This window comes from Molossus molossus, unplaced genomic scaffold (genome assembly GCF_014108415.1).
Source record: "Molossus molossus isolate mMolMol1 unplaced genomic scaffold, mMolMol1.p scaffold_m16_p_18, whole genome shotgun sequence".
Taxonomy (NCBI): Eukaryota; Metazoa; Chordata; class Mammalia; order Chiroptera; family Molossidae; genus Molossus; species Molossus molossus.
Genome location: NW_023425353.1, coordinates 4810737 through 4837845, shown reverse-complemented (window position 1 = coordinate 4837845; position 27109 = coordinate 4810737). Strand labels below are relative to the sequence as shown.

Here is a 27109-nt window from a genome sequence, read left to right as displayed (position 1 = left end):
GACCTTAATATAAAAAATATAATTATTCCATTTAATTACAGTATTATGTTAGAACAAATTAAATTCAAACAGTACATATTTCCTATGGCAAAAGTATTAATTCAGATGCCATAAAAATTCTGTATTAGTAATTCTGCCACACATTTAAAAATTATTCCTGCCCAGCTGGTGTGGCTTGGTGGTTGGGTATCAACCCATGCACCAGGGGGTCACCGGTTCGATTCTTGGTCAGGGCACGTGCCCAGGTTGTGGGCCCGATCCCCGGTGGGGGGCATGGAGGCAACCAGTCGATGTTCTCTCTCATCGATGTTTCTGTCTCTCTCTCCCTTTCCCCTCCTCTCTCTCTGGAATCAATAAAGAAAAAATAAATAAAATAAATAAAAATTATTCCTATAATACTACAGAACTACTTAGTATCCTTAATATATTTTTTAAAATTTCAGTAAGAAAAGTAGACAATATATTTTATTAATAAATACTGTGAAAGCATCAGTGATAACTGCTTAAACATTAAATTCTTTTAAACAACCATGTCTCAGCTTTAATGTTGTGCATATTGGCCTCTATGGCACTGTAAGTAAACACATGAAAAGATTTACTATTTCCATGCACGGGTATTCAGCTTTAACACCATTTACAAATTATAATGGACAAGGTAACCTTTGCAAAAAGTAATATTCACTTGAACAGCCACGATTAAATGAATATTAAATAAACAAGATGCAGGCTATGTTCAATATGCTCCAGATGTCAAGTTATAACATTTAATGTTACTTAAAACTTAATTTTCTTCTTATTTTTTTTCTTAATCCTCACCCAAGGACATTTTTCTTGCCTTTATCTTCAGATAGAGCAGGAGGGAGAGGGGGGAAGAGAGAGAGAGAAACATTGATGTGAGAGACACATCGACTGGTTGCCACCCACATGACCCCAACTGTGGGCCAGGGACAAACTGCAACCCAGATACATGCCCTTAGGAGGAACCGAATCCGGGACTCTCTGGTCCATGGGCTGATGCTCTAACCACTGAGCCAAACTGGCCAGGGCCTTACTTTCTTTAAAGGGACATCTTTTATACTATGTGGGTGCTCAAATGAAAACTGAGGAATGCACTCTTTGACCATAGTAACAAAATTCACACACAAGAAGGTGTTTGCCTCCTCTAAAAGAAGCTACACATTTGCTCCTAATATCTCTCTCTAGGCATCATTTTCCATATTATTAATGAAAATACTTACAAGCACCAACCCCAAATTCTGTCTTCAAGGGAAAGTTATAAAGTTAAAAAAGAGTGACTCATTATATTTTTCATAAGTCAAATTCTAGCAATACTAATGCTAAAAATGAATCAGTTCAATTTCTTAGCATCCACAAAGTATAATATTTCTATAAATTTTCTATTATGTGCAGATTTATTTTCCTTATGAAGTAAAATGAAGTTTGAATAGTACTGTCTGTGGTGTCGTGACATCAGCAACTGCCAGCTCTTGTCCATCAACAAGTCCCAATTCTAAAACAGAAAAAGAATAATTAACCCAAGGGGAAAAAAAATCTCACCAAAAATGTAATAACACATAGATATACAGATACACAAACTATGGATTATGGTTGAGATAAACATCAACATCTAATTCTCTTTAATCAAGGCAATATTTGTAATACTTAGGAACTATTATTTAGTATTCTACTAAAAGAGCAACTAATTCTATTATTATTTCTAAAAATATAAGTAATTATTATATCATCATTTGAAAGAAGTAAGAGCAAATCTAAAAGGATTGCTACTTTCACCAAAAATAAAAAGAAAGTTGATTAGTAAATATACTTATTTAAAATACCTTTCAGTGTCTTGGAGAGATTTGGCCTTGTTCGTTCTTCAATAGAGGTTACTGACTAGAAAACAAAATTATTTTAATATAAAGCACTAAATGAAATTAAACTTTTAATACAACAGTGAAAGAAATAAAACCTGAACGCGTATCACCTGTAAGTAAAGTGTTCTATTTTTTCCCTCTAATGTGGCTGTGATGGCTGGAGATTTCATCTGCCTAAATATAAGTATGAGGGAAAAAAAATTAAGTATCACTTTGTAAAAAATAATTCTAGTTTTAAAAGTTTTAAAATCTCAAAAAGTATTTCTACAACATAAGAGAAGTACAGAACACTTACAGAGAAGCACTATTGATTAGATAATCCAAAACTTCCTGTAGTTTTGCTGATGGAGAAAACTGAATATTTTGTGGAAGCTGACTACACGCAGGGCAGTTTTCCTACACACATAAAACACAATAAATCACAGCGGTACACGCACCAATAACGATCTCTTTATAATAATGAAATAAAAATGAAGTTGGTTTTTATAATCATGTATATTTCCTATGAACAAATGTTTATGCTTTAAAAATCTATGCTTCTCACAATAGGCCATTTTCCCTAAATTATTTTCCTACATAGTATTTATTTTAGGCTACACTACAAAAGATATATAGTGACTAAGGTTCTGGAAGTTAGAAAATACTCAGGGTATGGGCAATTCATTTACATTTCTAACCAGTAATTAATATTTAAAAATCAAAGTATGCATGAATCATAAAAGTTTTCATTAGCATACTACTACTAACCTTTCTCTCTGCTTCAAATGTGTATGTGTACAGTCCATCTACATCATTGAACACCAAGTAATTGTTAAGGGGAATATATGCACTGTAATGAAAAAATGTCCATATTTATATAATTTAGCCAGATCAAAACAGAAATTTACATCCATATTAAAAATAAAACCCACGAGGAACTCGGCGAAGTGAATGGAGCGACACAGACCATCTCCCAAGACCAAACTGGATTTACAACGAAAATAAAGGCAAATCATCAGGAAAGGGCAGCCAAAAGACACCTTGGAGGAACACATAACCAGAAACACCCACTCAATCCTGGTAGGCTTGCGAGGACGCGAGAGGGGGCCAGGAGCCCACGGTCCACAGCGGCCTGGGCAGGGACCAGGGAACTCAGCGGGAAGTTACTGCTACCGCCTCCCTTGTGACCCTGCATGGGTCCTGGGAACTCTGTTGCCTGCTAAGCTCTCGGCTGGAGCCGCAGACTTGCGGGCACCAGGGGACTCGGCGGGACGCTGCTACCAAGGCTGAGTCCCGCGAACTCTGCATGCTAAGCCCTCGGCGGGTACCACGCACACTTGCGGGGACCAGGGAACTGTGCTGGACACTACTGCCACCTCTGCAGTGTCCCGCTACCGCGGCTCAGTCCTGGGGCTTCTGCTGAGTGCAACCCCCTCAGCTCGTGCCACAGCCGCAGCTGCCCTTGGCTGGAAGCAGCGCCCTCGGGTTAAAAGTCCTAGGAGGCTCCACGACACAGAGTCCGGACAGAGGCTAAATTGGCAGCAGCCACTCACCTTGGGCTCCAGCAGAGGGGAGGCAGACTGGACTGGAACTGTGTGGGGACACTCAGGTTTTGGAGGGTGCTAAGAGCTTTTGCTGAGTGCAGTCACGCAGGACTGTGGTCATTTTACTTCTTCTCAGGGCCCTGGGGAGAGGTGGCGGCCCCTCCCTCAGAGATTCAACCCCACCTGGTGGCCATTGAAATGCTAATTGAGGCCCATTAACAACGGAACACCTGCCTCACTCTCAGGAAATCCTCTTACACTGAGCACCTGAGGGAGTTTTTCAGGCAACTCAGAAACCAAGGGTCTGCAGGTGACCTCTACTAATAGCCTCCAGGCAAAAAAAAGGTAGAGGATAACTACCATTCCCTGGGCGTGCAACACTAACCAGAAAAGCTAAGACTTGACGGTGGTGTTTAAAGTGGGTCCTCCCTGGCGCATCCAAACCCAGGAGAGGGAGCCACAAACAGCAGAACACCAACACCCACTGGGAAAATTTGGCAGACTCCAAAGCCCACTGTGACAGCCAAAATGGTGAGAAACAGAAACAAAAGCCAAATGAAAGAACAAGAGACCTCTACGGAAGATGAAATAAATGAGGTGCACTTAAGCAAGTTAACAGAACTAGAATTTAGAGCCATGATGTTGCGGAAGCTCAACAGCATGTGTAAGGACATGAGCACCATGAGTAAAGACATAGAAATGTTGAAAATAAACCAGTTGGAAATGAAAAACCAACAGAAAGAAATGAAGAATGGCATATCAGAAATGAAAAACACATTGGAAGGTCTAAAAAGCAGAGTAGGGGAAGCTGAGGACCGGATCAGTAAATTAGAAGACAGGCTAGAAGAAATCAACCAATCAGAAAACAAAAATGAAAAAACGATTAAAAAACAGGAAGACAACTTAAGAGAACTGTGGGACAACTGGAAACAAAATAATATTCACATCAAAGGAGTCCCTGAAGAAGAAGAAAATAAGCGAGGGCTAGAGAATATATTCAAAGAAATAGTGACAGAAAACTTTCCTAATTTGGTGAAGGAAGAAGGCATTCAAATTCAAGAAGCTCAGAGAGCCCCAAGTAAGAAGAACCCAAACAGGCCCACACCAAGACACACAGTAATAAAACTGCCAAAAATAAAAGACAAAGAGAGAATCCTGAAAGCAGCAGGAGATAAACAACAGGTTACCTACAAAGGAAACCCCATAAGGCTCTCAGCTGACTTTTCACAAGAAACACTACAGGCTAGAAGGGAATGGCATGAAGTAATCAAGATCATGAAAAACAAGGATCTGAATCCAAGACTACTCTACCCAGCAAGGCTATCATTCAAAATAGAAGGTCAAATAAAGAGCTTTTCAGACAAAAAAAGGCTAAGGGAATACATTAGCACCAAACCAGCACTGCAAGAAATGTTAAAAGGACTGCTGTAATTACCAGAAATGGGAAGGAAAATAGAACCACACTAAACAAAAATGGCAATAAATAAGTACATATCAATAATCACCTTAAATGTAAATGGATTGAATGCTCCCATAAAAAGACACAGAGTAGCTGATTCGATAAGAAAGCATGATTCATCTATATGTTGTTTATAAGAGACCCACCTCACAACAAAAGACTCACATAGATTGAAAGTGAAAGGATGGAAAAAAATCTTTCAAGCAAACGGAAAAGAAAAAAAAGCTGGAGTAGCAATACTCATATCTGATAAAATAGATTTCAAAGTGAAGGCCATAACTAGAGACAAAGAAGGCCACTACGTAATATTGAAAGGATCTATCCAATAGGAAGATATAACCTTGATAAACATATATGCACCCAATATAGGAGCACCAAAATATATTAAAAAACTTTTGGAGGACTTCAAAGGAGAAATCGATAGCAATACAATCATAGCAGGGGACTTCAACACCCCACTCACATCACTGGATAGATCCTCTAGACAAAAAATTAGCAAGGAAACGGAGACTCTAAATGAAGCCCTAGACCAAATGGATTTAATAGATATCTACAGAGAACTACACCCCAAAACTACAGAATTCACATTCTTCTCAAGTGCACAAGGAACATTCTCAAAGATAGACCACATGTTAGGGCACAAACTATGTCTCTACAAGTTCAAGAAGATTGAAATTATATCAAGCATCTTCTCAGACCACAATGGAAGACAAAGAACCCAATTAAAAAATGGGCAGAGGAACTAAATAGACACCTCTCCAAACAGGACATACAAATGGCTAAGAAACATATGAAAAAATGTTCAGCGTCACTAATCATCAGAGAGATGCAAATTAAAACAACAATGTGGTATCACTTCACACCTGTCAGAATGGCCGCCATCAACAAATCATCAAACAACAAGTGTTGGCGAGGGTGTGGAGAAAAGGGGACTCTAGTGCACTGCTGGTGGGAATGCAGACTGGTGCAGCCACTATGGAAAACAATATGGTGTCACCTCAAAAAATTAAAAATTGATCTTCCATTTGACCCAGTGATCCCATTTCTAGGAATATACCCTAAGAAGCATAAAACACCAATCAGAAAGAATATATGTACCCCCATGTTTGTAGCAGCACTATTTACAATCGCTAAGATCTGGAAACAGCCCAAGTGTCCATCAGTAGACGAATGGATAAAAAAGCTGTGGTACACATACACAATGGAGTACTACGCAGCGGTAAGAAAGAAAGATCTCTTATCCTTTGAGACTACATGGAGGGACCTTGAAAGTATCATCCTAAGTGAAACAAGCCAAACAGAGAAAGACAAGTTTCATATGATCTCACTTATTTGTGGAATATAATGAACATAACAGTTTGAGGAATGGGGTAGTCCCAGAGACACAGAAGTGGGGTACAGACTGACAATCCCCTAAAGTGGGGGGAGGTGGGGGAGGGATGAACCACAGAACTTATATGCATGTATAGTGGACATGGACAACAATCTGGGGAAAGGGTAGGGAGGGACGGGGAGGGGGGAATCAGTGGGGGAAAAAGAGAAACATCTGTAACAAAAATTAATCAATAAAAAATAAAAATAAAAAGACAAAAATAAAACCCATTACCTTGTGGCTATTTTAAAAACCTCAGTGGCACACACAGCTGAAAGGGAAGAAAATAAAGGTGCTTTAACACAATGAAAATTAGACATTTAAAATTAGAAGTTTTTTAGAAAGTCAGTTTTAAATCAGAACAGATCAATTTACAAGGCTACTGATTAAAAATAGATTAAAAAATATATATATTCATTTTTAAAACACTGAAAAAATAACAAATTTTATATTTGTTTTGTAACTTATAGAGTACCATTACATGGTTTCATTCCTCTTCTTCAGATTAATGAACAGCCTGTTACAGTGATTAAAAAGAAATGGTATGAAAATGTCTGCTTACTGCAGAGCACTTTATAACATAATGTAAGAAAAATTATATACAAGGTCCAATCACTTATTCTTTTTTGGACAGCTTAATTATACCATCCACCCTAGAAGATATCAAATTCCTAATACACCAGTTTTCTGAGATCAAGAAGCTGCAGAAATGTCAATTTAGATATTGAATCAAAAAAGAAAGGAAAGGAAACATGAAGTAATGGCATTTCCCTCACCTGCAATGACTGCATTTGTTGAAGCTACTGCAGGAATGATTCGTTTTACTACCCCTGAAAAAAATATACTGATTAAAACATGATCTTTTCTTTCAAAAAGTTGATATCTTAAGTTAGACAATATGATTTATTAAATATCATTTTCCACAACTTGATTTGTCAGGCTTTCAAGTCACAAAATAGCCTTAAATTGAACCATGAGGAATTCTTACACATTCCTATTACATAAAACAGTAAATAGTTCTCTATTCTACCCTATGTTTTTATATCAGTACTCAGAAATGAATAAAGCTCTACCTTAAACAATGTTTTAAGTATAAAATATTCTACTTCATAACTATATTTAAATTGTTCATTTTAGGAAATAAAAACTTCAAAGGCAAGTAGCCATATTAATTATCTTGGGGTGTGAGAGAGCACTGAAAGACGGGACTTCAGTGTAGGCATGTTTCAAAACCTTCAGAAAAAAGGCAAATATCTAAGACATGAAAGGAAGTTAGTTAAGTCTGGAAAGCTGTTTTCAGAATGTTAATTTTAACTATATAATTGATTACGTAACATTTCAGATCAAGAAAACAGGGAGGAGCTAATCTGATGATGGTTAAACTGGATGTTCTCCAGTGAGCCACATAGAGCAGGACATTCTGAAAGGAGAAGCAGGTAGTCATAAACAGTGAGGAGTAGAAGAGACATTCCCCAGTAAGAGCACTGCCAAAATGATAAAGACTCCCCGCACCCCACCCCTCAAAAAAGCTGGATGTCACTGCTCGTTTTGCTTCTGTACTCCTTGTCAAGGCTCTCAATTGTCAGGCTGCAGAGTATACACCCTGCTCAAAGGTACAGAAGGATGAATGAGAGTACATATGGAAGCGTTTCCAGTTCCTGATCAAGACAAACTGAATTCATTTGTTAATTCAGACCATTACCAAATGTGTACTATAGACCAGACACTGTTCTAGGTTTTATGCAAAAAAAAAAAAAAAAAAAAACAAATATCACCTGCTCTCATAGAGCTTTCATACTGGTGTGGGCGATAACACTCAAGTAAGTACATTAGAAAATTTCAGATACTGAGAGTTCTATAAAGAAAGTAAAACAAGGTATGTGTTAGAGTTGACAATGCTTGAATGGTCAGGAAAGACCTCTTTGAGGAGGTGGTAATTTGAGCTGAAACCTAAGCCGTGAGAAAGACCCAGCCATGCAACAACCTAGGGAAAGAGCATTTCTGCAGTAAACAGCAAGGGCAAAGGCCCCAGATCAGGGATGTATGGGAGTGTAAGTATGAAATATTCCTTGCACAGAAAAATGACACTACCATCAGCTCTGAGCAATTATAAAAAGGTAAAATAGCGAATGGCTAAGAAGTCCTTTTCAGTCTAATGATCAGGAGAACTAATAAGTTGACATCTGAGGGATAAACAGCCAGCCTTGAGGGGATCCGAGGAAGAGTATCAGAGCTCTAAGGTGGAAATGAGCTTGGTGTGTTCGAGGACCACAAAGCAGGTCAGAATAGGGGGAGCACAGGAAGCAACAAAGGAGTGTGTAAGAATGTAATTTTCCAATGACATTATTAGAACATCAGTATTTTTATGGAAATAATCACAGAAGAGAAATATCAGATTTTCAAAAAGAAGACAAAGTTCTTTCTGGGAACCTGGCGATGATCTTGGACAAAATTTTATCAAGGATGAACTGTAAGTATCTAGAATAGGAAGCACTGATCACTAAGACTGAGCATTATGACTGTTCATTGAGACAAGTCGTGATGGACTAGTCTCATTTAGTTACTATGACTAGCTTGGCAACCCAGGAAAATGTGGAAGATAGTATAGTATATCCAGGCTTCACTAGAACATCTGGAAAGGTCTTTCATGACATCCTTGTGAATAAGACAAAGAAGCATTCAAGAAGGTCTTATCAACAGAATGAGATAAAACCTACAATTTAGGGCCAGCTCAGAAGTATGATTCAGATGTCAATTCTTTGCCAATTCAGTCTTACTAAGTTTTTAAATTATGTAGAAAAGAGATAAAGAATATGATTATCAAAATAACAGGTAAAATGAAGCTGAAATAATAGACAGGATGGCAGGCATAAAAGAATATATGAGAGAGATAACAGCAGGTCAAATTAAGAATAAATTTGTAAGGAACTGTACTTGAGTACAAAAATAAAACTACCACCCCCCAAAACTACCATTTCTGCAACAGGCAGATGTGGCTTAGCAACTGCATATATAGAGATTGCAATTACTAGATTTTAGTGGACAATTACCTCAAAAAGTCAAAACTGTAGGACCAATGTAAACAACAAACAAACAACAAAATACCCTTCTCTCCTCTAAGACTACATCAATTATCAGAGTTATTGGAAGGCTATTATCTAAAATAGGAATATTTAGATAGTCTATGCTACATTCTAACCTAGTTAAGAGAAGTATGGATAACTGAAATATGGTTAGAGAAAAACATGATGGGGACTTAACGTCATATAACATGTCAAAGGCTTAAAGGAAGTAGAGAGGTTCATAGCAGGGATCAAGATTTCGAGGGAATGCAATCCCTATTCTCAGTATGTTAAGTGCTATTACTTAATGGAACTGAATTTATATGTACATGGTATACCCTAGACAATACTCAGACCAAACTAAAGATGAAGATTTCTGCTCAATATACGGAATAATTGTCTAACAGTCTTGTCCAAATGTGGACCAGACTGCCCCAGGAGGTGATAAATTGCTCCTCAGTGGAAGATACAGTGAATGAGTTAGGGTTTCTTCCAACACTAAGTAAATAAGATTCCATGATTTTATTAAAGCCCTCCTACCTAAGTAGCGGTATGGATTCTGCTGAACTCATTTCCCTCATATCAACTTTGGGGCACCTGGAAACTATTATTTCCATGGTACCTTTACTGAACTTCAAACGGACAGTTCTGTCTAAAATCACTTATTAATTATTTCTTCCCCAGCCAGTAAAAAAAGGATCATCGCAAGATCATTATTCATGACAATTCACTAACTTACCTTGAGTGAGTCTATATGTAACACCCCTAATATTATATTGTGATGCTCTCTCTAGGGATTTTTGGAAAATCCATTGAATGTGATCAGGATCATCTCCATCTAACGGAACCCCTTCTGTTAGGGGGAAAAAAAGAGAGAAAGACAGAAATATGTAAACATGAATCAATTTGTTTTTAATATAATTATCCAAATGAATAATAAAGACAAATATTTTATATAATTCTGGATTATGAATTTAGGTTTATTACCTCCAAAAGGTTGCTCCTTCGGCCACTGCAACATCCTTACATACTCAATACAGTGTTCTGGTAGCCTGGGCATAGATGCAATGGTGCACATGGGAAAATTAACCTAAAACCACAGTTTGCCCTTTTTAGTAGAATTAAAACAATGAATTACTTTTAAAATGTAACTCCTGATTATGATTTATTTTGTAACAGTTTGCTATAATTCACCTTAGCCTTCCACCTATAGAAACAAAACTTTATGCCATTAAGATTTCCAAAAACATCTAAGTCACTTCACTTAGGTTGATCTATCTATAAATTAGGTTTTCCCTATATCAATTTAACTTTTAGAAAGTGTAAAATATGTGCTGAATAAATTCTCAAAAATGAGCACTGTTATGGCTAGCTGATTTAAATCTGAAGGTATAAAATTTTAAAAAAGCAAATTCACAGAGTTAAATTAATTCCAAGTGAATACTCATAAATAAATCAAAATCCCAACTGTTCTTTAAAGTGGGTATGTAGACTAAAGAGCTCTATCTTTGGAAAGATCATTCTCATCACTGGTATCTTTATTTCCCTGTAACAATCACAGGCAGAGACCAAAGAGAAGAGATTATAGCTCTACCCAACATACAGTTTTCAAATTGATCCCTTAATCACTACTCTCCAAATAAAAAATACAAATAAATTATGAAAACAATAGTATCAAAACTATGATATCTAGTCCCTCTTTCCATAAACAGAGCAGCATTTCATATTTTATCATCCTTCTTCTTAGCATGATTAAAAGTCCTAATTAAAAAACCTAAATACTGAATAGACTTAATATATCAACCATAATTCCATCCCAAGATACTGTAAAACAAATGCAGGTGCTTTTGGGGGTACCTGTGGTGGATACAGTTCCAGTGTGCATTCAATACAAGCAGTCATTCCAGGCAGAATCACCCGGGCATTTCCTTTAAAACCTTCTGTCCCCCCATCTATCAGAGGGACAATGGAGCTTGGATCTAATACACCATCTTCATAATTTAGAAGAGATATCTAGGAAAATTATTTGAAGAATTTAAAAGGAGAAGGGGATAAGAATTCAAAAGAAAAAGCATGCTGTCAAGTAACTCCACAAATCAACAGCATGACTAGTATTAATATCACATCAAGGAATGATGATGTTTGCAATTTTAGTCCTCACCTGAAAATTAATGACTAGCAATAAACAATGAAGTACATGAACTTAACTGAAATTAAATAAACTCTGATTTTTCAAAAATATGATATGCAGTTCTAATTTTCAGTGTGTTCAGAGCAACAGCAAGAACTTCAGAGAACTGTAACACAAAGTCTTTACCAGCATGCCATTTATCCATCTTCTGGCTATGATCGAGTCCAGTCCACATACAATTATATGAAATTCTACAAGGAAAAAAATGCAAATGTACAACATAAAAATGCCATGGCTCAACATAATTCATACCTTCTAAGAAATCACACCAAAAAAAAACAGCCAATTTTTATTAAAACACACACACCTCCTAATCCTTGAATAATCCTTACTTAAGTCAGCATAAAAAAATGCAGTTAAGCCCATGGCCAGTTTGGACCAGAGAGGCCTGGGTCCCGTTCCCACTAAGGGCCTGTACCTCGGTTGCAGTTTGTCCCCAGCCCTGGTTGGGGTCGTGTGGGTGGCAACCACTCGATGTGTCTCTCTCTCTTCCTCCCTCTCTCCCTCTGGCTCTATCTCAAGATAAATGCAAAAATGTCCGCAGCTGAGGATTAAAAAAAAAAAAAAATGCAGTTAATAGTATCAAGTAAGAATGAAAACAATGGCACTCTTTTCTTTTTTTATCCTCACCCGAGGACATTTTTCGATATTTTGTTCAGATAGAGTGGGAGGGAGAGAGAGAGAGAAACATCGATGCGAAAGGGACGCATCGAGTGGTTGCCACCCACACGGCCCAACCAGGGCAGGGGACAAACTACAACTGAGGTACATGCCCTTAGCGGGAACTGAACCCGGTTCTCTCCAGACTGCAAGCCAACGCTCTAAACGCTGAGCCAAACCAGCCAGGGCAATGGCACTCTTTTCAATCCATCAACAACCTTACTGAAAAGCAACACCAGGACATGCAAACGACTAAAGAGACTCCAAATAGCTATCTTCAATAGCTAGCAACTAAAAAATAGTCAGAATTTATTGAGTTTAATTTCAAGTGAACAACTTACGTCGATAGAAAGTGTCATTAAAATCCTGGATCTTGTTGAAATGTCTGAACATAAGTAAAGGAACTTGAGCTACTAAGTCTGTAATTTGTAAAGTGAATTATGACAATGCCATAAGGAAAAATGTATAAATGTATATTTAAAACAATAGATCATAAATGTTCAAAGTAGTGGAATTAAAGGAATCTGACAAAATGAACACAAACCTTGCCCTGGCTGGTGTGGCTTTTTAAAAGGAAAACAGAAAAAAGAAAAATAATATATGGTTGCCTTAGATTTTTTATTTTGGCCTACAAATAAAGCTAGGAAAAAATAAATTCAATACAACCCCTCACCCATTGGGATCACCCATTCTTTTGAAGCTAGGCAAGCAGGGGGCATTAAGTGGCAACTAGAACAGAAAGGTTTAGGGAACCTGAACATACACTGGAAAAACAGCAATAAGGGAAGGACCAAAGAGCCAGACCAAGAAATCTCATCTCCTCGATTTCTAGAAAATACCCAATGCCAGTGTGGCTTAGTTGGTATAAGCATTGTCCCGTAAACTGAAAGGGTCATGGGTTCAATTTCCAGTCAGGGAACATACCCAGGTTGAGGGTTTGATCCCAGGTCGGCACATGTGGGAGGCAACCAGTTGATGTTTCTCTCTCTCTCTCTAAAATCAATAAAAAGCATGTCCTCGGGTGAAGATTAACAAAAGGAAAATAAAACAAAACTACCCAAATTTTCCCAGATCTAAATAATGGGGATAGAAAAAATTGGCTTTTTTCTTTCTTTCTCCCTTTCTGCCCAGGGGCCTGTATTTGCATCTTTATACTTTTTATTTTCAAATAAGATTCCCAGGTAGTTGCAAAGATAGTACAAAGAGGCCGTGTCTTTCACCAGGTTTCACCCAACAGTTATACCTTACATTAGTAAAGTATCAAAACCACAAATGTGACACTGGTACAAGTGTGTACCATTCTGTCGTGTCGATTTGTTTAACCACCAGTCTAGACACCCCACAATCAATCAACACAAAGATCTTCCTCCTGCCCTGGCCAGTTTGGCTCAGCAGTTACAGTGTCAGCCTGCAGTCCAGAGAGACCCGGGTTCGTTCCCGCTAAGGGCATGTACCTTGGTTGCAGTTTGTCCCCGGCCCTGGCTGGTCGTTCGGGTGGCAGCCACTCTATGTGTCCCTTTCAGGTCGATGTTTCTCTCTCTCTCTCTCTTCCTCTCTCTCCCTCCCACACTATCTGAACAAAAAGTGGAAAAATGTCCTCAGGTGAGGATAAAAAAAAGAAAAAAACATACAAAGATCTCCCTCCTGCTACCCCTTTTGAGTCACACGGTCCCTTCCCCCACCATGCTTAATTCCTGGTAATCACTGATTTATTCTCCATCTCTATAATTTTGTCATTTGAAAAACGTTATATAATAGACTCATACAATATATGACCTTTAGAGACTGGCATTTTTCATACAGCATAATGCCCTTGATATCCATCCAAGCTGAGATGTTTCATTGGTTGGTATATTTTTATTGTCCAGTATTATTCCACAGTATGCTGTATCATGTTAAACAAGTCACCTATTCACAGATGTTTTGGTTTACATTTAGTTTGTTTACATTTTCAGGCTACTACAAATAAAGCTGTTATGAACAATCGAGAGCAAGTTTTTATGCAGACTTAAGTATTCTTTTCTCTGGGATAAATGCCCAGGAACAAAACTGCTCAGTGATATGGAAAGTGTGTATGTAGATTTTTAAGAAACTACTTTCCAGATAGCTATAGTACAGTTTATATTTTCCACGAGGAATGAAAAATCCAGTTTTTCTGTACCCTTGCCAGCATTTGCTATTCTTATCATTTATTTTAGCTTGTGTATTAGGTGAGTGGTAGTATCTCGATGTAGCTTTGATCTGGGCCTCTCTCATAGCTAGTAGTACTGAACATCTCGGCATGTCCTCGTCCTCTTTAGTGAGATATTTCTTCTTCTTTTTGTCCATTTTCTAATTGCATTATTTTACTGTTGAATTTTGAAAGTTCTTTATATATTCTACATACAAATCCTTTATCAGATGTTTCGTATTTTCCAATCTGAAACTTGTCATTTCATCCCCTTAACAGGATCCTTCACAAAGCAAAAGTTTTTAATTTTGATAAAGTTCAACTTATCAATTTTTTTCTTTTATGTATCATGCTTTTACTGTGGTCAAAGGACACTTCACCAAATTGTATATCCCAAAGATTTTCTCCTATGTTATCTAACAAAGTTTTCCATTTGACACTTAAACCTATGATTCATTTTGAGTTACTTTTTGTAATTTTGAGGTTTAGGTCAAGATTCTTTTTTAAATCCTCACCCGAGGTCATTCTTGCATTTATTTTGAGATAGAGCAGGAGGGAAAGAGGGAAGGAGAGAGAGAGAGAGAGAGAAACATCGATGCAAGAAACACAGAATGGCCATCACCCACACAACCCCAACCAGGGCTGGGAACAAAATGCAACTGAGGTACATGCCCTTAGCGGGAACCGGCCCAGGCCTCTTTGGTCGACAGGCCAACATTCTAACCACTGAGCAAAACCGGCCAGGGCAAGACTCATTTTTTTTTTAAGTATGTTTTTATTGATTTTTTGAAAGAGAGAGGGAGAGATAGAAACATCTATGTGAGAGAGAAACCTCCATCAGCTGCCTCCTGCACGCCCCCTACTGGAGATTAAGCCCAAAGCACAGGCATGAGCCCTGACTGGGAATCAAACCTGTGACCTCTCAGTGCCTGTGATGACGCTCAATCCACCAAGCCACACCAGCCAGGCAAGATTTGTTTTTTTAAACTATGAATATACAAGGGCTCCACCACAATTTGTTGGAGATTATCCTTCCTCCACTAAATTGTTTTTTGTACCTTTGTCAAATATCAATTGGTTATTTCGGTCTTCTCTGTTCTACTGATCTGTGCCTCTGGCAACACTACACAAAAGATATTCTTTTGTCTTTATCAATTTTAGAATAATCTTGTCTGTATTGACAAATTTCCAGGGATTTTAGCAGAGATTGTGTTCAACTTTGATACAAATTTGGGGATAAGTGACATCTTTACTATGTTGAACTGTCCAATTCTTGAACATGAACTATCTCTCCATTTATTTAGATCTTTGATTTCTTTCATCAGCATTTTGCAGTTCTCAGCATATAAATCCCATACTTAATTTTATTCACATCTAAGTTTTTTTTTGAGTGGTTATAAATGGCATTGTATTTTAAATTTCAATTTCTATATGTGTGTTCACCGCTAGTATATAAAAAATACAATTGCTTTCTGTATGTTGACTTTGTATCCTGTTGGATTTTCTACACAGCAAATCCCATATCCTGAATTTCTATAAAATACTACAAATTCCCCCGACCTAAAGGTGTGAAAACCAAGAGTGTGAATACTCCTTTTTAAAAACATACTTCTTATAAAAATAAATAGACTGACACACCTTCCATTTGCTTAATAATAATGTCGCCTTTCTATTCTGTCTGCTACTTTAGGAGACACAAAGATTAACTGGACCCAGCCTAGGACCTTACTGTCTAGTAGAGGAGATATGCACCTGATACTGAACTTAAAGGCAATAATGCGGAATAAATGATTGCACTACCTACAGAAGCTTAATTTACAAATTAGGGCCAAAAATTTTATATAACCTTTAAGAAAAAACTGGAAGATAGGACAAAATATTATCAGCAGATATCTCAGTAATAACTTACTGCTGCTGACCTTTTTATTTTTGCTTATCTATTCTCTACGTTAAACATGTATTTCATAGTAAAGAAAAAATCAAAAGCTTCAAAAAATTAAGTAATATTTTTTGTCAAAAGGATACGGAACCACAGTGCAATTAGGAACTCTGTCATTTAGAAATTCTGCAGCAACTTCAGCTTTAGGTCTTCCAACATCTTTAGGCCTACAGGAAAAATATTTAAATTATCATTCATGATATAAACCTAGATAAACTACATAATTTAAAAAATAAAAATATCCATGTTGAGTTTAATTAGAGGATATTTAGAAGAAATATTTTTATCTAAGTTTTTGTAATGAATAATCAGTCATTCAACACTAAATGTTAACGCTTGTTGATGTTCCAAATTAAGTAGTTATGAGTACTAACACATCTAAGTATTTAGGTGAAAATATGAAGTTTTATTCCCCCAGGTAAAGCATAATAATGGCATGTTTCCTGGCCATTTCTCACTGTAGCATTTCTCAATGTAAAAAAAAGTATCCCAGACCTAGAGCCTTCCAAGTATCTACCCTGAAACCCAGAACTTCAAGGTGTTACTATGCAGGTCTTGGCTGAAATATACACAATGAGATTCATTCTAGGGATGCAGGAACCTTCATTTATCTCCTGAGTAAGTAGTAAATCTAGTGTCCCATAAGAAGCCGTAACCCCATTTTTAAGGAAGAAATAATTCCAAAGACATCTAAAATTGCAAATGCCACCAATATTTCCAAGACAGTAAAAATAGGCCTCAAAAGATCACTTCTAGATAATAACCACAATTATAAAAGAAATGACATGAATTTTCTCCTCTAACCTCAGTGCAAATGATACTTTCATTCTTTCCTAATATTTCCTCATTCTCCTCATAGGAATCATTCCTTCATATATATACACATATATATGTATATATATGTGTGTGTATGTGTGTGTGTGTGTATGTATGTATATATATATGTATATATATATAAAGTGCTTCATTACTACTTTTTCACAACATAGTTTTGTTATATACACAGTTCTGTAATACCCACTAAAGCACCTGAAGAAAATCACCATATTCCTATCTCCTTGTATTCCTTCATATCTAAGCACAGTGTAAACACGTTAGTGAAAATTTTTAAAAAATCAATGTGCTTATTAGAAATATTTTATCTAAAATTGGAATATTAAAGAAAAATACTTTAACATGTCAATGTTCTTCTCTCCAATAAAGCAGTGTTCTTTTCTCATTCAAAACATATAAGAGTTTTATTCTAACTTTGTCTTAACTTGCAATAGAAAAGACTCTAGCATAAATCAAGGACTTAATTTCAGTACCGCATCGAACTACTCTGGACACAGAGCTCCTCAGCTATGTAGATGGGATAAAGTAGACTCTCAATAGTCTTTTAAGGTGCTGATTTTATGTGCTTTCACAGTAGATCCAAAACAAAATAACTCCTGGATAGCTTCTGTGGACATTTTGATAATTTACCATTCCAGGATTAGGGAATCAGATTGTTCCACCTAAAAGCTGCACCCTGAATAAAAACACTTGGCCTAATTACTTAACCTTGAAAACAACCATGAAGGTTTGCTCTGACAGTAAATGAGTAAAGAGCTTGCTTAGAAAGTACTTTATACATCCTAAGCACTCAATATGTGTTAACTATCATTAAGATCTTCATTCATTATTTTAGCCACAAATTAAAGGACATGGCCATTATTATCATAACAAATTAATTCAGCAGTATATTTATACACCAAAATCTGTTAGCTGGGCAAGGGCACCAAAACCTTTCTATAGAGAAGGGAAATTTCAAGGGTTAAAAAATAAAAAGTTAAATGGAGAGTTCACACTGCAACAACATTTCATTAACTTATTTTAATCCATCCTTCAATCTCTTTTAATAACTTCCACAAAGATAAAGTAGAAGTTTTATGCCCAACCTAAAACTTATTTTCTTTTCTGCTAACCTAACTTCACTCTGCATACCCAGGACTAATTGACTGCTTTCTGTCAGTAACCTAATCACTAGGGATAGAAAAGAAGTTCATTATCTCTCCACAACAGTAATTCTTTAAATAACAGACATTTTTATCTAGCCACTCAAACCCCTAAATGTTATATACTAAAATTCACTAATGAACTTTTCCTCATATCTGCATGTGTGCCACTTTCAAAGGTATAGCTAAAAACCATTCCCAGACGATTTTGTATTTCACGTATGTCTAAGGTAATTATCCCTATGATTCATTTCCGTTGTTCCTGGTTTTCTCTGCTTAACTCTTTATCTCCTTTCCCCTTCTGTAAAAAGCTCAAACTCCACTTCAGTGTCCCAGAGTCACCACTCAGATGTGGCTCACATATCCCCACCAATATATCTCACTAGGGCCTAATTCCAGCTACTGTTCTCTAATGAAATCACCAGGAGGAGAAGGCTGAACTCTGTGTCTTCAGAGCACAATCACCCCAAAATTCACATAAACTTTTTGGAAATTTCCATTAGACATTAAAACTTACCTAAACAAAAACTGCCTATTTAGATTGGAAACATCTATAGTGTCCATGTCTATAACATGAATCTGTCTAAAACCAGACAAAGCCTGTGGAAATAAAAAAAATTTTAAAAATCAAATTAAGCAGAAACGTTCTCATATAGGAAAATTTGAGATTTATTTTCAATGTAGTCCTAAATCTACAAATTCTCAATAATAAATTCTGCATAATCGTATTCAATTGTTAAAAAGACTTAACAAAGTACGTATATAAAATTTATGTTCTTGGAAAGGTCAAAATGTGTAACTGCTCAGTTTTAAATAGTCTATAACCAAAAAAGAACAATCAAAATTTCTACAGTTGTTTTATAATTTCATAAACACATCTGTAAAGTTTGTTGCTTTGCTGCTGCTACTTTAATTTTACTAGTCTTACTAATTAACTATATTACTAGTCTTTTTTCAGAATAAGGTTAAAAGCAATTCATACAACAAACTTTATCTTAGTTTATATAACATTAAGCATGCCACGATTCAGAAATAACTATTATAATGTACATATCATAAACGCACACACATATAGGTCCACTGCACATCTAAAAGAGATATCTTGAAAGTACTGAGTAGAGAACAAGCAATCAAAACAGCTGTGGGGGGGAGGGGGATGTGTTTTAATGATAATGCCATGCATTCTAACAGTACAAGCACTGCTCAAATTTACCAGCAGAAGCAAAAAGATTGAAAAACACTAAGTTTTATTAAATAATTATGCTTTTCTAGGCTTGGTCAGTTTAAGTGCTTGAAGTAAATTACTTGTTAATAATTTCCCCATTTTCCTGCCCCTAAGATAAGAGATCCTCAAAACAGTTGTCCATACATGCTTTCTGAAACTCCCTCTTGTGCTTAGACTCTAAACACATGTTCCTTCACAGCACTCCACTGAAACCAGCACCTGTCTAGGTCACCAGGGAGCTCCATGTTGCCACCTCCAGTGACCTTATCCATCTGAACCATTTGGCACTGTGTGAATCATTTCCTTAAAATGTTTTTCACTTGGTCACTATGCTCATGAGAATTTGAACTTTTACCACATTCAGTGTTCCTCTCACTTTACTGGCTAGAATCTACAATGCCCTTGTGCTTAGTTCTGATGCTCTCAGGCAATCTTACAGGCATCATCCAACAGACATCTCAATTCGACAGTTTCTAATACCAAACTCAACCATCCTTGTTCACCAACCCCACCAAATCTGTCCTCCTCCCAGTCTCCTCGTGTTAGTGAATGCTAACCATTTTTCCAGTTGCTCAGGGCAAAAACCTTGTTGTGTCATCCTTGACTCCTCTCTCTCATGTCCCACAACCAGTCCATTAGCAAAGACTCCATCTAAAAAATATATCTATCATCTGACTGCCTCTCACTACCTCCAACACTACCACCCTGTTCCAGGTTACTGTCATCTCTGGCCTAGATGACTGCAACAACCTTCTACCTAGCTTCTCACCTTCCCCCACTATTCTTCCTTTAGGCTTTTGCAGTACATCAGCCACAGTGATCCAGGTTAAAAGTCAGATCAAGTCAACTCATCTGCTTAAATCTCTCCAATGACTTTCTGACTCAGAGTAAAAGGCTAAATTCTTACAGTAATCAAAGCCTTTTGTTATATTCATTTCAAGTGCCTCCATTTCCCATTACCTCTCTGATAACCTCTCCAAAAATACTTCCCCTTACCCACTTCTGCTTCTGCTATAAGGACCTCCATGCTGTCCTGGAACATAACAGTCATGCTCCCACTTCACAGCTTTTCCACTTGCTGTTCCCTCTGTCTAGAATGTTCTTGCTCACCTCTTTGCTCCATTTATAAACCCTTTCCACCAGGCTACCTATGTTCCATTTATTACCACCTGGCACACTATGTATTTTGTCTTTTTCCTTCCACTAAAATGTAAGCCCCACAAACACTGTATGTTGTTCACTGCTGTATCTTTAGCATCTAAAATAGTGCCTGGCACCCGGGGTAGGAGGCCCAATAAATATCTGCTCAATCAATATAACATTAACGTCACCCTGGCCAGTGTGACTCAGTTGGTTGGGCATCACCCCCGTGCACCTGGAGGTGGGGGGTAGGAAGGAGATGCTGGTTGCCAATTTGATTCCCAGCAGGGTGCATGCTCAGGTTGCGGGCTCAATCCCCAATAGGGGATGTGCAGGAAGCAGCCAAATAATGCTATGCTCCCACATTGATGTTTCTCTCTCCCCCACTTCCTCTCTCTCTAAAAATCAATTTTTTTTTTTTTTTAATCCTCACCTGAGGATATTTTTGCATCCATCTTCAGACAGAGCAGGAGGGAGCGAGGGAGGAAGAGATAGAGAGAAACATCGACGTGAGAGACACATCGAGTGGTCGTCACCCACACGACCCCAACCAGGGCCGGGGATAAACTGCAACCGAGGTACGTGCCCCTAGTGGAAACTGAACCCGGGTCTCTCTGGACCGCAGGCCAACACTCTAACCGCTGAGCCAAACCAGCCAGGGCTCTAAAAATCAATTTAAAAAATAATATTAATGTCACATTCTTTTTTTTTTTTTTTTCCAGAATGAGCCTTGGGGGTTTACAATCAATTTTTTAAAAGATGTGTATCTCTTATGTACTTATGTCTGAAATAAGCAAAGTAACAAGTGGTAAAATTAAAAATCTTTAGTTTTCTTTTGTGTAAGAGTGCATTACAATGCAATAAATAACATAGCCATTCCTAAAGTTGCTTGATGACTACTCTTCCAATCTAATCTCCAATTACTTTACATTTAAAATTAGTATGTATCTCATTTGCAAATAACAGCTTCAAAATAGAAAAAGTTAAACATTAGGTAATTTGTACATACAATGTTATCAAATACACTACCCACCCCTTCCCTTCCAGAACTCTGGTTCTCATACTGCTAGAGTATTTACATGTGATAAGGTACTGTCATTTTTGGTGCCCCCACAGAGTACATCATATATATTGCTATTGATTTTGTGTGAGAGTTCTCTCCCCAGTGAAACTTCAAATTCATTAAGGACAGAGACCATGATGATCTACAGTCCCCACAGAACCCAGCACAGCACTAAGTACCATGAAGTGTATTAAGTTTTTGCAGTTTCACTAGGAGTAATGTTAGTACTTCCTAGCAAAATTAATATGGCTGCTTATATTTAAACTTTAGCCCCATGGCCAACTTTTTGGATTATTTATCTGATTCTTTTACTCACTTCATTTTATAAGGAGTCTACTCTAGCATTTCCAATTTTCTACACATCAGTGGAAACCTGGCATATATCAGCTCTCAATCAATTCTCTTCCTATCCATCTTTGTTAAGTAAACAGATACTTATTTAAAAATTTTTAAAAAGCTATTTTGTGCTTATCAGAAGTCAATGAAACCAATTAACTAGATAACAAATTCTGGATTTCCAACCAGTATATGGAATAGTTTCACTAAATATGAATACCTCTCTTAAAATGGTATTCATTAAAAACAAATTAATCTATGGTTCAGTGAAAAGAAGACTTGACTAAGAATTGATGACCTGGATTGGATTCCAGGCCCATCACTATAATCCAAAAAAGTTAGCTAAATCATTCACTCTCTCTGAACCATGTTTTCCTCTATATAAAATGAGCCAATGCCCTATATAAGTGGATTACCTTAAGGAACAAAAGAAATAATAAATTCTTTCAAACTGTATGTTAAAATACGAACTACCAATTTTGTTATTTGAAATTAATGAGCGCTTTGCAAGAGGAACCTCGCACAAAGATTTCTTTAATAAAGAGCAGAGAAGAAAAGAGAAGTAAGAATTTCTATCAATGACTTTATAGCTGAGAACTTTAGAATTTAAGACTGTTTGGAATCTGACCTGCTAAACTTATCTAACAAAGGCTCAAGACAGAAGGTTAATAAGCATAATAAAGAAATTTCCTAGTATAATGGAAAAGGAATATTACCACAAAGGAGAAAAAATATACATACTGCATATATATATATTACCAGATTTTTCAGGAGCTCACATCCTAAGCCGCCAGCTCCAATGACTAGAACTTTACATGTATCTAACAAAAACTGGAGAGACTGTAAAGAATAAAAAGGCATATTAAAACCTAGTTATAAAAAAACTAAGTACCACCAATACAACAACAAGCCATATTTTCTGATATTTCAATGAAAAATGCAAATGAAGATCAAGAACAAACTTTCTATTTAATAACTCTTAAATTCATGAACAAGGTAGAACCAGAAATTCTAATACCGTAATGATTTCCGAGCATTTCAAGTTCAATGTTTAAGTTGACACTTATTATATGAAATTAAAAGGCTATTTCTAAAACCAGAAACTACGCCTAGTTAAAGGTTATCTTTTTTTTTAACCTTGAAAGGGGATGAAAAGCATCAAATTCATTATTTAACTGACTTCCTAAAAAAGAGAAAAGTGTAAAAATCTTAAGAGCTGAGAAACACTGCATGAGGTGTATAAAGGTCTTCAGGAAGAAAAAAAAAAACACAGATAAAATTCTTAGAAAATTACATATCAACAGAAATACAATTTGAAATAATCATTTAAAAGAAATATCGTAAATAATCAGGCAAAAAAATTCAGAACCACAGGAAAATAAGGTGAATCCAAAGAAAGGCAGAACATTGTCAATTCTGTCCAAAGACTAAAGGAGAGAAAAGTTATTCAGATGAGACACTGGTCAAGACCTAAGAATTTATACCTTAGTTCTAGGAGTAGCACAATATTTCTATTTCAAAACAGAATCTTTTTATAATCACAAAATGACATAAAAATTTACTATGAAGAATACTTTTCCAACCTTGTAATTTAAAAAAAAGTTATATGTAATTGAACATTTGCTTTAAGTAAGACACTATCTGTCCAAAATTCTATTCCTGTTTTACAGCAGTCACATAATTTTTAACATGCAATCAGTTATAGTCAATCCTAAGATGCTCGCTTGAACTAAATTCCAAAATTTAAACAAGCATACCTATCTTCCTATCAAAATTAATTTCTCATAGCAAAACTAAAAACGGGAGTGTGTCTCAGAAATAATTTTAAACTGAAATTTAAAGTGAAGTATAAATTATCATTTTAAATGAGATTATAAAGTTATTTTACTCAAAAGATTTCAACATATTACATGAGAAATGTGAAAATGACTCAATAAAACCAGTTGAAAATATTCAATTTAGTATTTCAAGATAACTTATACAATTGTTATTAGTATTTTTATCATAAGAGCAAGTGAAAAAGAAAGCATTTTATTTTTGAAACAAACTATTAGAGGAGTTATTTAAAAATAAATGTTTCTCACTTCAGTGCTTGGTTCGAAATCAGGGTGTGTGAAGGGTCCAGATCGCTCGAGGAACTTCTTTACATGGTTCCAGCGACCTTCCCAGTCTCCAGTGTCCCCACACCCACCATCAACAGCCATTCTGCACAGAACACAGTAAATTCAGCTGCAAAGGTCAGTATGAAAAAAAACACACCTACAACTATTAGGGTTTCCCCAAATGAAAAGGTAACCACACCAGATCTGCTCAAATAAAAAGGGAATTATTGAATGTGGTTATACTTGGCTATTATAGTTTATTTAAAATTAAGAACTGCATGTGTTTGATTAACTATGTCAGTCTATGTATTTCTGGTTTCCTAAAGCCAAAATCAAACTTGGGATATTGTTTCATCAGTGAGAAATGGGCTTTTCTATATTTCGAATTTATAAGATTATTGCAAACCTCTCCGATCTGTTCTTTCAACGTAGTTGGATCAGAAAATGTTATGAGAAAAATAAATATGTAACTCCACTTTCAGAATTGTGATGTTTCAATTCTAATATAACTCATATGTCCTTTTCACGTTTGAAAAATGTGATTTAAAGACCATTTTTGATGAAAAATAATTTTCACACATTTTTATCTGAAACATAGGTCCCAATTTTCAAACAAGAATCTCTCTATGAGGTGGCCCGGCTGGTGGCGTCGACCCATGCACTGGGAGGTCGCCAGTTGATTCCTGATCAGGACACATGCCCAGGTTGTGAGTCAAATCCCCAGTGGGGGGCATGCAGGAGGCGGCCAATCAATGCTCTTTCTCATTGATGTTTCTGTCTCCCTCCTTCTCCCTTCCTCTCTCTAAAATCAATAAAGAAAAAAGATTTTTTAATAATAATAAGTAAATATATACTAGGAGGTGGATTTTGTTGCCACTGAACAAAAAGTCTTAGGTTACAATTATGCCACAAACAGGCATTTAAAATCTTTTAGAGCACACACCTGAGTGAGTTCTAAGACTGGACTCTTCTAACATAATTCATGTATTTTCTACTCAGTGTATAGTTCAGGTTTGGTTGTAATTATTTTTAGTTTTCAAATTTCCTGTAACTCCACAACTTCTATGTTCAAATATATTATTAACATCCAATGTTTACAAAAGGGACCAATACGTGTTGCCTAGCAACAAAGACCTGAGGTTTTGCTATTATAGCTGGGTTTGGTTCCACAATTAACAGCACTGTGACCTTGAGCAGAGCAGATTACTTAACAGCCAGAAACCTCGTCTATAGATTTTTATAGCGACTTAGGGTCAGAATGAGACTAGAGCTAATCCACAGAGAGGCCTTAGTACAATACCTGGCATATAGTAAGGAGTCAAACTTTAACTGTCATTTTAAGCGCAAGTGAAAAGGAAAGGCGGGAAGGACTGTGAAATTAAACTGGTCAAGCCAGTCCTCCCGCAGTTCAGATTCAACTTTCCGAGGGCGACCCTGGACTACAGCACCACCGGCTCCCGCCACACCCACGGGCCGTCCTTCTCCCGCCGAGCAGGCCGAGCAAAGCCAGGCGGCGCGGCCGGTTTGGAGACAGAGTTCACCTGGGTCTCGCCGCACACCGAGCCTCTGGTGAGAAACGGGGTGCAACAAACGGGCAAAATAAGCTCTTTGGCGTCAACATTCTCTCTTAAGAGCCAATTATTCTGCAAAAATGATTGAAGTGCTTAGCCCGACGCCACAGAAAGTTCTCATAAAAGTCTGCAATTAAGACTGTTAGCTCGGCGTTTACGAAAGGCCAAAACCCGCCAGCATTCGCGCCGTGGGCCAGTAAGGCTCCTCTCAAAGGCCACGTCTCCGCCCACTCGGCTGTGGGAAGGGGGCGCAGGTCGTCCCTGACCTGCGGGTCGGGCGCCGGCGGGCCGTGCGGGCCCTGCTGCGGGGACCGAGACCGCGCGGCCTGCGCGCCGGGTGCCCCCCTCCCAGCCCCCCGGGCCCGCTGCGGCTGCTCCCCTAGGCCTGGGGAGAAGGGAGGCGGGGGTCCCCGGAGAGGGCCCCGGCCTCCCGGCAGCACTAACTTCTCAGCCAGCAGCTCCTCTATTCTCCTTCTTTTCTTCTCCCTAAAAGAAAGAGAGAATAAAAGAAGGGTCAGCATCACGCTACACGCTGGGCGCCGCGAGAGGATGGGGGGCGAGGAGACGGGGCGGGAGGTGGGAGAAACCTGGGTGGCGGCAGCTACCGCCCACCGCCGCGCTCTGTCACAAGCCGGCCCGGCCGGGCGCGCCTGAGGAGCCCGGGTACTTACGGCTCCTCGCCATCCGCCATATTGGTCCCCGCCTCTTCCCAGGTGGCCTCACGGCGGGCGGGGCCAGGCGCGGGGCGGGGCCAGGCGTGGGGCCTGCGGGGCAGAGGCGGGCCAGGCGTGGGGCGGGGCGATAAGGCGGGGTTGGGGGCCAGTGGGTGGGGCCGACTTAGTTGATGCTCCCTTGGGCCTCTCATTGTAATTACGATCTTGATAAACTCTCCTTAATTACACAAATCTTATCCAGTGTATAATATGCTGCTTTAAAGTATAGATGTAGCCGTCCTGGGTGTGGCTCAGTGGACTGAGCACTGGACCATGGACTGAGAGCTCCCGGTTAGGTTAGGTTAGGTTCCGGTGAGGGCACAGGCACCGGTGGGGGCTGAATCCCCAATAGGGGGCCTGCAGGAGGCAGCCCATAGAAGTTCCTCACATTGATGTGTCTAGTTCTCTCCCTTCCTCTCTCTCTAAAAAAATCAATAAAATATTTAAAAATAAAATAAAATATAGACCTAATGCATTATAAGTTTATACAACTTATATGTTAAATAATTATACTAAATTATATATTCTAAGAAAAAACTCTGGGAAGAGCCATCCTAATATGCCAGAGCTTCCATCTGAGGCAAAGCATCAGGGGAATTTTCGCTTACTGATTTTCAGGATGGTACCAACATCTTTGCATAAAGCTACTCACTGTAAGAGTAAAAAAGAGTAAAATTTCACTAAATCAGTTTATAGGGTTGGATGAAGATATTTTTTCTTTGTTAACATCAAT

At 37.7% G+C, this 27109-nt stretch overlaps 1 protein-coding gene across 4 annotated transcripts; it reads right to left on the bottom strand.

Annotated features, from left to right (window-relative positions):
- Positions 1–452: 452 nt before the first annotated feature.
- Positions 453–26396, bottom strand: UBA3 (ubiquitin like modifier activating enzyme 3). 4 transcript variants are annotated; one of them, XM_036267360.1, is made up of 19 exons: positions 26335–26396; positions 26108–26149; positions 24075–24195; positions 22750–22830; positions 18744–18826; positions 16337–16417; positions 12483–12526; positions 11608–11672; positions 11148–11303; positions 10278–10380; positions 10030–10143; positions 7005–7058; positions 6463–6499; positions 2622–2703; positions 2170–2270; positions 1985–2048; positions 1839–1893; positions 1452–1510; positions 453–841 (listed from the first exon to the last, which is right to left on the bottom strand). In XM_036267360.1, the coding sequence occupies exons 1-19, from the start codon at positions 26352–26354 to the stop codon at positions 806–808; spliced, it is 1398 nt and encodes a 465-aa protein (XP_036123253.1). In that variant the 5' UTR covers positions 26355–26396; the 3' UTR covers positions 453–805. The 4 variants fall into 4 exon arrangements, with proteins under 4 accessions (XP_036123253.1, XP_036123255.1, XP_036123254.1 ...); XM_036267362.1 differs by lacking the exon at positions 26108–26149 and having other exon boundaries at positions 26335–26391; XM_036267361.1 differs by lacking the exon at positions 453–841 and having other exon boundaries at positions 994–1510.
- Between the last annotated feature and the right edge of the window lie 713 nt (positions 26397–27109).